Source organism: Polyodon spathula, chromosome 22 (assembly GCF_017654505.1).
Source record: "Polyodon spathula isolate WHYD16114869_AA chromosome 22, ASM1765450v1, whole genome shotgun sequence".
Taxonomy (NCBI): Eukaryota; Metazoa; Chordata; class Actinopteri; order Acipenseriformes; family Polyodontidae; genus Polyodon; species Polyodon spathula.
The window spans coordinates 21,623,819-21,635,640 of record NC_054555.1 but is presented as its reverse complement, the minus strand read 5'-3'; the positions used below and the strand labels follow the sequence as shown (position 1 = coordinate 21,635,640).

At 39.1% G+C, this 11,822-nt stretch overlaps 1 protein-coding gene across 1 annotated transcript in view; it reads right to left on the bottom strand.

Annotated features, from left to right (window-relative positions):
- The window catches only part of LOC121297131 (transcriptional activator MN1-like), a 25,661-nt gene extending 14,371 nt beyond the window's left edge, over positions 1-11,290 (bottom strand). The window contains exons 1-2 of the mRNA XM_041223200.1: positions 10,956-11,290; positions 7,242-10,852 (exon numbers count right to left, since the gene is read on the bottom strand). Coding sequence (XP_041079134.1) covers positions 7,242-10,734 — 3,493 coding nt within the window. The 5' untranslated portion in view covers positions 10,735-10,852; positions 10,956-11,290. The remainder of the gene's footprint in view (positions 1-7,241; positions 10,853-10,955) is intronic.
- Positions 11,291-11,822: the final 532 nt, after the last annotated feature.

Below are 11,822 nucleotides of genomic sequence, written 5' to 3'. Positions count from 1 at the left end.
TCATATCTCAATGGCTTACGGGCATTTTAAAATTCAAACTGTGCTTAATAATATAAATTAAATAATGATATTTAGGGTCAACGAAAATTATTATTAATTTTAAAAAAACTGAAATTAAATTGTTCACTTTGTTGAAATAATAATAACTAATAACATTATTTGAGTATACAGTATGTATCTAGTCAATGAGTGGTATTAAAACAACCAATAACACACTTTAATTTAAAGGGATACACGCCAAAGGCTGTTTTATTTTTAAAATGTCAAATCACATTTCTTTAGAAATCAAAATACTAACCTGCTTACAAGTTGTCAGCACAAAATATCAATAAAACAAATGTGATTTCAATACATTCCCTAACCCAATATATTTATTTGTTGTCATCCCCTCCCATACACAGGAACAATTCTGATTACTTCATCTACCTAACAAGCAAGACCAGTGGGACTCTTCAGTCAATAGAAATTTCACAGTCCTATGAAATTATCTTCAAATACGTTTATTTAAAATACCTTGCCCCATTGCTTACCAGATAGCTACAAATAATAATCTATAATAATTTCAAGTATGCCTGACACAAAATATATGTCATGCTGCGCACATCTGTTCCAAGTTCCAACTTTATTAAACTATTTGACTCATTAATAAACAAACATACTACCTTAATAAACAAAAAGTAGAACACCATAGTCTTATTAACATACTCTTCATGAGGCTAACTTAGGGAGTTTTTAAATTGCTTCACGTTAAACTCAGTTGTGTTAAAAAATAACAGTTAATATAATTCTACTTCCATGTCACATAATGCTGGGTTTCATTGAAGGTGTCTTATTTTAAATGGGATCTACTTTTTATTATTATTTTATTTAAAAAAAATTATAATTAAAAGTTGAAATTATATATTCAGCTCCCATGTTCAACACTGTTGGGGTTTCACAGCACCTTCAGTAGCCTTCTCGTTACTGCAACCCCACGGGTGACTGAATTTGGACTATACCTGTAGGTGGGTGTTAACATCAATGTAAACCATTCCTAAACACTCCACACAGGCAAAATATCATGCTTCCTGCACACCCACCCAGAAGCCTTCTCCACTAATCTTCTGCCCTGGGCTTATTTAAACAGACAGCCAAGTGGTCTTCTTATTAGTTTGAAAAGCAAAATGTATTATTGTGCCAAGTAACTTTATATCAAATGCACAGGGGAGCTGAAGGAACATGTTTGATACGGTTGCAATTGAAATCGAAGGAGGTTTTTTGGTATGTCTAGTTTGCAGTAATAAGGGTTCATGATAAGAGGTGTAGGGGATGACAGTGGATGTTAGCTTACTAAATTAATAAAACAACTAAGAGGCAGTGTCCCATATTGCGCTAAACAGGGGGTTTACGTTACTTAAAAGATAACCCGTTATCAGTATAACAACAAAACAAAACAAAAAAAAAAACACAATTTGGGTAAGTGTTGGTAATGTTTTGCTTCGTAACCTCCTACTGCTGCAAGTTGTTACAAGACTGGAGAATGTCTGTTTGGCTCACAGATCAACATTGTGGGAAGTAGTTTTTAAGGAATGCACCCCTACATATAAAATATATGTGGGAATGTAAACAAATAGGACCGCCAACAATGCTTAGAAAAGCACACTGTCTACGTTTTTAGTTCATATGGGTTGATGTTTAATCTCCTGAATGAGTGTAGGCTAAACTATGGAAGGATATAGTAAACACTGAGGAATTATCGTTTAGTGTCGTTGCTTTGAGATTTTGATAAGCAGCAGGGTGTTTTAACAGGTCATCAAAAAGCAATTCAAAAGGTATTGATTACTATAATTTAGTTGGGCAAAACAAGTAAAAAAAAAGGTCGTTTGGAGGAACACAACTAATTAACGAGCTGTGTATAACACTCACTAAACTGGGTTTTATACTCTATCCTATTATATTCTGCACTGGAAGTATTGCATGCTAATCTGTCCTCATCGATAAATACTCATGATTAGTCCATTTTGATGTACATTTCAAATCAGTGATGAATATCGCATAACTTATTTGACAATAGTCGTCACTTTTACGGTTATTGTGAAATGTCCTTAAGCGGTCTAAAGTAGTGCCTTTTCTATATTATGTAAATATAATATCAATCACGTACAACTCAGCGTGAAAATTAACATTATACTGGCACGAAAAATAATGAAAAACAGACTTCAGTATGTTTGTATTGGCCTACATTATACAAGCAGTTTGGTTTTAAGGTATAACTTAAATTAAACGTTCAGCTTTGTCCAGTTTAAAATATATAAATCAAACAACAAGTAAAAGCTGCGTTCGTAATCTTCAACCAAATTCTGGCGCTGTTTTTGGATTGTAACCTTTGTAAAAAAAAAAAAAAAAAAAGTTTAGCCACTGCATACGTGGACAGCGCACACTGAATGACTTATCTGAATGTTCTTATCGATATATATATATATATATATATATATATATATATATATATATATATATATATATATATATATATATAATTCCACACTTGCATAGACTTGTTGGTATGGTTTGTTTTTCAGCAGCCACACCTATCAAAGACAGGTGCAGTCTTGGTTAAAACGGCAGTTTGTTGATTTTCCATGCCCGAACTTTCTTTCAAATATAAAGTTTCCTTTCAGTTGCAGTAAGGCTACAACCCTAAGCAGCCACAACGTAACATACTTATTGTCCATGTTGTTTCAGAAGAGAAATACAAAAATCAGTACGCTAATGCACATTACTCAAGGTATCTGCATTGTAGCCTACGGTATATTATCTAAAAATGTAGTTATGTAATTTCTCCTATTTAAACCAAAATTATGTAAAATTGACACAATGGATTTAGGAAGAGTTACTACTCTTAACTAAATCGATTTTAACAGCCACGCCGAATCCTTAACTTTTGTAGTGATAACGATAATCTCATTTACTAAAACGCACTTTTTTTATTTCCAGTTCCGATACTGTCCAGTAAACACATGAAAATATAGGAATACACAGAGTTCATATATTCTATTAAAATAACATGTGTTTTAGCTACTGATAATAGTATTAATCATCTTTTTATTTTTTATTTCAATAATCGAAAACGTTTTATTTCAATACTCGAATAAACAAACTAAACGTTAATATATTACCTGTTGGAAAACAATTGTAGAGCATCTAATAAATAAAGTATGAAGTGTTAATGCGTGGTAAACAAACACCGATTCCGTTGGAAGGGGGCTGATCCTTTAAATGCTAAACGATTGCTACACCTTGAAAAAAATCCATTCCCACCTGGGGAGGGTTAAGTTACACTGTCTTAGTAACCATTTTGTTGCTGGACCCTTGAACCCAGAAAAAGAAGTAGGGCCTATGTCACACTGGAATAAATTATATTAACGGTTCAGAATGCAATTATATTAAATTATACAATCTTACTGAATATATTTATCAGACAATCGATTACTGTAGTTTCTTTGTTTTAGAATTGCTAATTGCTGAGGCGTCTTCACGGTCGTTTTTTTTTTTTTTTTTTTCCAGATGAACGCCGTGCATGTACTTAGATTCCGCTCGCCTTTTTTTTTTTTTTTTTTTTTTTCTTAAAAAATACCGATAATCTCTGTCATTCTCCTAAAATACTTCGACTGGTTCTGGCTTGAGGTGAAGTCCACTATCTGACGGCAAGACTGCCGTTTGGTTCGATATATATATATATATATATATATATATATATATATCTATATATATATATATATATATATATATAACTACCAAATGATGTGAGGATTTACTATTTGCTCATAATTTGTGGCTTATGTTTTAACACCGAATTCAAAGAATATTTTACACAGCAGCTATTGGTCATAAAATGGTGCAGAAATAAACATCATATCTTCCAGTAAATTAAATCAGGTGTAAAAATGCTTAGGTCTAATACATAGGCCTAGTTAACTGTATCGCTTACTTAAGTAAATTATGGGTTTTGACTGTATCAAATTGTTTAATAGCTTAAATAACTGGTTTCCATAAATACTGGAATACAGTGCTATGGGCTTGAAGTCTCATGCATGCACTTTAAATATTTATATTATATTATGCTGTAGTATAATATTATATTATAGCCTGTATCGACGTACCTATTCCAACCCACCAAGACTAGATTGCTACAACAAAAGTGGTACATTTATAACCACTCGGGTTAACAGAAATCAACTGTCCCTGCTAATAATATCGTCGCCAGTTTTAACTTGATAAAACACCACACAAGCCCCCGTGAAAAGAGAGGCGTTTTCAGTCACTGTAATTGCTTATTTATTTGGTAAAATGGGTTATCCTCTGTGTAATCTTGTAGGTCATTTACTGGGAGGCCCTGTCAATTGCTAGCAGGGCATTGAGAAAAATAACGAGGTTACCCAGTAATGATAACAGTTGATAGGAACCAGCATATTGTTTTAAACGCGGGTTTCTAAACAAACAAGAGCAAGCGGTAATTGTGCTCGTGCTATTTATCCCAAACCACAGTGTGTGTATATAATGAATGTGTGTACTGTAAACGTCCCATGACAATCTTGCACCTTTTTAAGATACGTTAAAAAAACACGCACACACACACACACGAAAAAAAACTTTGCTATGTGCGGCACTTACAGGCGAGTCTGACAGAACTGTGATTTGTGCTAACTAGCTATCGATCGCACCAACCAGAGATGTTGTGCAGAAAAAATTAAAAAGAAAGGGGGAATGCGTACAGTGCAAAAGGGATGCTGTGCTACTCCATTTAAAAATGGAAAAGAAGAGAACAAACCAATGTATGTCCTTGCACAGGGCGAAGCGGTGAGAATGCTGATGCGCTGCTCGCGGTCTCCTCTGCATGTTAAACACTCCGGCATCAATTCTGAACCTTCTCTCCCCTCAGAGCAGACAGTTAAACAGAACAAAGGAGCAAGCAGCGGGGGCTACCTAAAATAGCATATCAAGAGCCAAATTATGCATGTCTACAACCCCCCAGACCCAACCACCCCGTTTTTCTGCTCTCCTCTCCTATCCCTCCCCACTTCTGTTTCACCGTTTTTAAATTAAAGGAAGTTACGCACTTAAAATGAATTCACCCTGATATCGAGTAGAAAAGAAATACAGAGAACACCTCGAATTATGTTTGCGCGCTTAACTCTAGGCTATGATGTGCGGTACACAACTGTATCCCGCGCAATAACTTTGAATAATAATAAAAAAAAAAAAAAAAAAAAAACGTTTTGCGTATCTAGTTCTATATAATGTCATACTGGAATAGCTAAACTTATACATTTACCATTTATAAAGATGAGATATAGGAACCGCCAAAAGGTGCGCCGGCAAGAATTCTTAGTTAAAAGTATGCAATATTATTCCTAATGCTGTTTTTCAATGAAATGAACAATAAAATTCATGATTCATGTTTTATTAATGTGAAGCTATTTCCCAAAATATCACATATAATCGTTTTTTTTTTTTTTTTTTTTTTTTTTTTTTGTTTTTGTTTTTTTTTTTTTTTTTACAACAGGCTACATCATGTGCATTGATGTAAGTAGCATACGAGTTCTAAAAGGTTTATCTTTATTATGATACCCCGTGCCTTAATAAAAATCATGCATTTCAAATGATCATAACCACTAATCCTGTTTAGCAGATTGATCCCATATGTTCAGGTACAATTTACAGTACTGTTTACTGCTATAAAGAAAAGCCGACTTAGATCTGTGTTATCCCTTTACACAGGGAAAAGCAAGTACAGTACAACCCACCAGCACTAAAAAAGAGGTCGTCACCCTATGTGTCTTGTTGGGAAATTAGTAACATTTATTACAAAAACATAGATACCCCGAAATCTCATATATATAGATATATATATATATAATATATATAATATATATATATATATATATATATATATATATATTCTAAAATGTTCTTTACATCTTCATAAAAAATTTTTAAATACAGTCAGGGATAATAATAATAATAATAATAATAATAATAATAATAATAATATAATAATAATATTAGTAGTAGTAGTAGTAGTACTATTAAATATGAATCATGCGATGCTGTAATTTACTTTCAATAGAACTAGAATTGATGTATATTTTAAAAACATGTAAAACGCAAACTTCTCTAAATTGTACCATAATTAAACTAGTAAGCATATATGTGTGTGTGTGTGTGTGTGTGTGTGTGTGTGTGTGTGTGTGTGTGTGTGTATTAAGTAGTGGTATCTTAACTGCCCGAGTGCGTACTTGGGGTATTAACTTTGAATTTAACATTGACAAAGGGGGTGAGGGGCTAAACACCGATAGTTTTATTAAATACCTTAACCGCCAACAATGTGGTCGTTAGAGGTAAACTGATCCTGTTTTATTTAAACTGTTTGAAGCAATGCACGTTATCCAATTAGATTATCTGGAGTAATAACAAATACCAACCGAGATGCCAGAATGGCTGAGGAATTACATCTCCAATGCATGGCTCTAAAGGGGTTTGTTTGTTTGTTTTGTTTTGTTTTTTTGGATCTTGAGATCAGCAAGTCATCTGATTAACCAAGGTCTGACATACTGAATAAACGTGTTTTTGTTGTAATTTATACTTTTGTTTGTAATGTTTTTGTAAAGAGAAGTAATCGTTTCCTAACCCAAACCCATTGTTTACATCCAAGCAGTTTTTCTCTGTTAAAAAAATATTACGCTGGTCAAAATTGTAAAAGCCCGGTAAAACAGTTTTTAAGTGCCTCTCCTATTGTGACGGGGTGGATGATTCCCACAAAAAATGCTGGTTACCTCCACTGACCTTCAGCGAGGTTCACACCAGCATTTGAGACAATGATTACCCTTACCTAACCTGCAGATAAGCTCCTGTTAATTTACTGATAAAATCAATCTCTCTCTCTCTCTCTCTCTCTCTCTCTCTCTCTCTCTCTCTCTCTCTCTCTCTCTCTCTCTCTCTCTCAACTACACTCTACACCGTTTTATTCCCGTCTGTCTGTTCTACAGCCATTACTAATACACAAAAATTTTCCCAGATACTCAACAGAGAGTAATGTAATGTGCTCTATTGTAAGCTTAAAATAAAATTTCAGTTGATACGGTTTTAAACTGTAAGTCGACTTTATCATTTAGAACTGTCATTACCTGCGGAAAGCATTGAATACAACCCTTCACGAGTTAAAAAAAACAAAACATATCCATTAAAAGGAAAACAGCATTTACCTTCTTTGTTGTTATTTTGAGGTTTTGTCTTTTCCCATGGTGCCATGGATTTGTCATCTTCCTGGCCCTCCATCAAGGACTTATCACTGGGAATATACCAGGTAGCATGTTGTTCTGCCATCAGAGAGTCAAGGTCAATAGTGCTCATGGCGTTTTTGCCACCATCCGTGACACAATTGATCAACTCATTATCCCCGTTCTGGCTTGGGCAGTCAGGCTTTTTGTTCTTCATAGCAAGAGGCTGGTCTTCCGTTATGCTGAACTGTTGCCTCTGGAGTTGGATCTGTGCTTGGAGGATCTCTAAAGGGTGAATCTCATCCTGCGTCGATGTGCTAGACGGGGTGCGGACCTGCTCCATGCCCGGGGTACCAGGGTGGCCGCCCCCAGTGCTACTGAGCCCATAGCTGTCTGGAGTAGAGGTAGTGTTATTTAGCATACCAAGACCCATTTGTTTCTGCCCGTTAAGCAGTCCATGGTCACCCCTTTGTATTTTGGGGGAGCTGGTGACCAAAGGGCTCCTATTAGGTTTGGGTATGTTGTTGTCTGAGCTAGAAGACACCTCATCTTCATTGCCATAATTTGTGCTCACATCATCTGGAAAATCAACATGAGGTGAGCTATTGTCCGATTTTGTTATACTTTGAATCCCACTGTCCAAAGAGGACATGAGGTCCGGCTGGTCGCTAAGCAGCAAATCACTTCCCTTTCCCCAGGAGGGAGATGTGAGGGGTTTATCATGGGGGGTTCCACCACCCAGCTCTACAGCACTTGCTGGTGGGCCCTGCTGCCCTGGACTCACTACTGAGTTCCCACAGTCGGAGGAAAATTTGTCAAAAAAAATTCCTGGGCTCACATGCCCACTGTCCCTTTTTCTCCTCCCTCTCCCCCTCCCACTCCCTATCGCTGACTTCCCTTCGTTCACTGGGGTAGCGTCCATATTGTAGTTTGGGGAGAGGTTAGCTTCCCCTTGGGTAGGCTGACTTGTGCCACTTTGACCTGAGAGCTTGCTGTTACTATTCCCAGCACCAGGCATCTGACTGTTCTGAGAGGCACTGCTCTGGAAATATTCAGGCCCACTGCTGCTGTTGCCAGTGGCTCCAGCATTCGTGCTATTTATGTCCTGCTCAGTTTGACTCAGCTTTCGCTTCCCTTCATTTTGGCTTTTCTTATTAAATGTAACATTGAGGTTAGGGGCACCCAGGCTGGCAATCATATTCTGGCAGGCTGTCGAAAGGGCAGCCAGGCAGCTCTGTCCAAACATGTTATCTTTCGCATTGGTCTTACTAAATGACCCCAGTGAAAGTGCCCCCAACTTACTAACAGAGGAGCGCTGGCCTTGCTGAAACTCAGACTGGGAAGGATAGTTGCCGGGGGAAGCATTCACACCTGGGGGGTTGTTGTGGGAAGCTCCCGGTCTGTTTGTCCCACTGAAAGGGAAACCCGGCTGTGCCCCCATAGGTGGTGTGGGGAAGTCTGGGGGTCTTCGGTCTGACGGTGCATTTGGGAGCCCAACCCCAGCCCCGGGAGACTGGATCTGGGAGAGGTTGCCCATAGTATTTCCAAACTGCATGCCAGGGGAATGCAAAGCCTGTACATGTCCATCTCCTGGCATCCTCATAGGCTCTTGCATGCCCATTCCATTGACCCCAGGCCGAAAGAGCATATTTGCCCCATTCTGCTGCATATTCATTTCATGTGGGCTGGCCTCTCCAGGTACATTGGAGGTACCCATCCTGCGCTGGATCATTTCTCCAGGAGGGTGGGGACCTGGAAACCAGGTATTCTCCTGAGCCATATGTGGGTTCTGGGAATCAAAGTTAGCCATCCTTCCCCCACTTTCCCTTTCAAAATTTGGCTGAGGCATATTTCCCACTTGGCCGCCGTGCACCATGCTGTTTTGATTGACATCTCCATGGTGACCCAACTGCTGGAGACTAGGCTGCCTCATTCTTTGCTGTTGGTTTCTGGAAGCCATTTGTTTAATCATCATTGCTGCATTTTGGCGTTGCTGCAAAGACTGCTGATCGGGGCCTGTGTGCTGCAGAGCGGGACCCGGTGGGAATCCCTCTGGTACAGGAGGGGTAAACTCCCCAGGAAGACCAGGGTAGGCAGATGGAGATAAGTGGTTTTCCATGCCCGGCGGGTTGTGTATGTTGCTGTTCCAAGTAGCACAGTTCTCAGGGTTGTGGTTATTTGGAAAATCAAACCTCGGTCTCTTTGCCACATTCAAATAGGGAGTGTCAAAGTGTTGCAGTCTCTGGTTTGGTGGATGCTGAGGTGGCTGCTGCTGCATATTAAACATAGGATCACTGTAAGGGTGCATACTTCTGTTCTCCAGTCTGTGAATGGGGTATTCAAACTGGTTATGTTGGCCTGGCATCATCACCCCGTTGTCTTGCAGATTAGGGTTAGGAGCACTGGCCTCGGTAGGTGGTTGCCTAGGGATGGCTGGAGGACAAGAGTTTTGTCTGGCCAGCAAGCCCCCTTGCTGCTGCTGCATCAATGGATGCCTTGCGTTGATGCCAGGCTCCATTCCCACAGACATCTTTCGAGCATTTCCAAACCTCTCAAAGAAAACGCCATGCTGCTGCTGCGGGTGGGCTTTAGAGATGCCTGGCATGCCTGGTGCTCTTGGCATAGCTGGATTGCCAGGAAAGTTGCCACCAGGTACCTGCCTGCCAGCCCCGTAGTGAGGAAGCTGTGCATCAGATTCTGATGGGGAAAACACTGGCATATCAAAGTGTCCTGAAGGGGTCTCGCTGGGGTAACTGTATTCCAAAGTTTCCACGCCAGCTTGAGCAGGCATTCTCCGCTGCTCAAGGCTGTGGGCATCCGATGAAGTGGTGGACGGAACGCCATGGAATGAGGCAGCCCGGTTTGGTGATTGATCTAACGGGAGGCAAGGAGCCGGAACTGCGTGGTTGGTGGCTTGGGAGTTATGGTGCTGAAACTCAGGCATATTACTTGGCCTCTGGTGCCCAAACCCCTCACCTCCTGCACCTTGATTTTCTGCCATAGGGTCAAAACCTTCCGCAAAGCCCTGCTGGGGCCCCATGCTGCTGCTGTTGTAGCCCATAAGTCGACCTCCATGCAGGCAAGATGCGCTGGGATCAGGTCCACTGAAATTGCCCCCGAAGTGGGGGTGGTGTTGGTGGGCATGAGGGTGGTGGCCATGCGGGTGCCCGTGGTGAGGTTGCTGGTTGTTAAAAAAGCCATGCATCGGTTGCTGCTGCAGCCCCCCTGCGTGTATTTCAGAATGTCCCCGGGGGTGAAAGCCGTACTGCTCCCCGTTTAGGTTCATGTTCAGTCCCAGCATTGAGGGCTCGTTCAAAGTGCCCATGCCTTGTTCCACGGCTCCAGGCGGACCTGATGGGTGGAAAGTCGGGTTCTTGTAGTGGGCGCTCATGTTCAGTCCAGGCTGGTTAAAGTTTCTATGTCCGTGGCCAACGTTTCTGCTACTGATCTGATGTTCAAACTGTTCCAGCCCAAACATACTTCTCCGGGATCAATACCGCATGACAGCCAGCTTGCCCTGCAATAGCTGGTCTCGCAGAATATATATTCTCCCCTCGTGGGCAATTATTTAGAAAATACACAGTTCAGAAAACAATCTAAAAAGGGAAGGGAGAGATTTACAAAAATATAAAATAAATCCAAATAACAATAGTCGTTTTAAACGAATTCTTAAATGTAAAGTGTCTTTAAACAACTCACCATGCCGATCACATTTTGCGGCGTTGCAAACGTCTGTATCTCTCAATTGGATGTAAGCACTGATTTATAATATTATTGTTGGAAAAAAAAAAAAAAATTAAAACATGTCCTTGTAAGTAAACACCACCAGTGCTGTGCTTCCGTGCAACAACGTTACAGCTCAGAAGGAAAAGGATCCCGCTTTCGGTGAATACATTCAACTTCGTAAAATCAAAAAAACAAACAGCCTCTTTTTATGCATTTATTTATTTTTAAGTATTCCTGTAATTTCGTATTTTCCAGTATGTAATATTCGTTGTTCTCAGTAAAAGAAGTGTTTTTTTTTGTTTGTTTGTTTTTTTTTTATTATATTATTATTATTATTATTATTATTATTATTATTATTAGTAGTAGTAGTAGTAGTAGTGGTAGTGGTAGTAGTAGTAGTGGTGGTAGTAATATGCGATCCTCTTAGTCCAAATTCTATCTCAAAACACAGTGCATGGATGTGTAGTAAAACTTCAATACATGAATACACTTTTGCAATGCTTCTACTGTAGCCCAGATTTAAAGTCTTTATTCCAGGTGATCCGAGTTGTCAAAAGCCCCGTTGTCCGTACCTTGCAGTCTCAGTCAAAGCGTCCTTGTTACGTTACCCCCTGTCTTTCTGAAGCTGTTCCTACAGTAAACCAGTTTCCCTTTAATGGTGCAAAGTTTTCTTATTGAATCTCAAAACGCTTGACCAGTTCTTTCCATTTTGCAACTGATCAATTGGAATAGTCATTTACAAATATTACTTGCCAGTTTTTTTTTGTTTTTTTTTTGTTTGTTTTGTTTTTTTTGTTTTTTTTTTTTTTATTTTTTTTAAATTGGCGATATTTCTGTTCG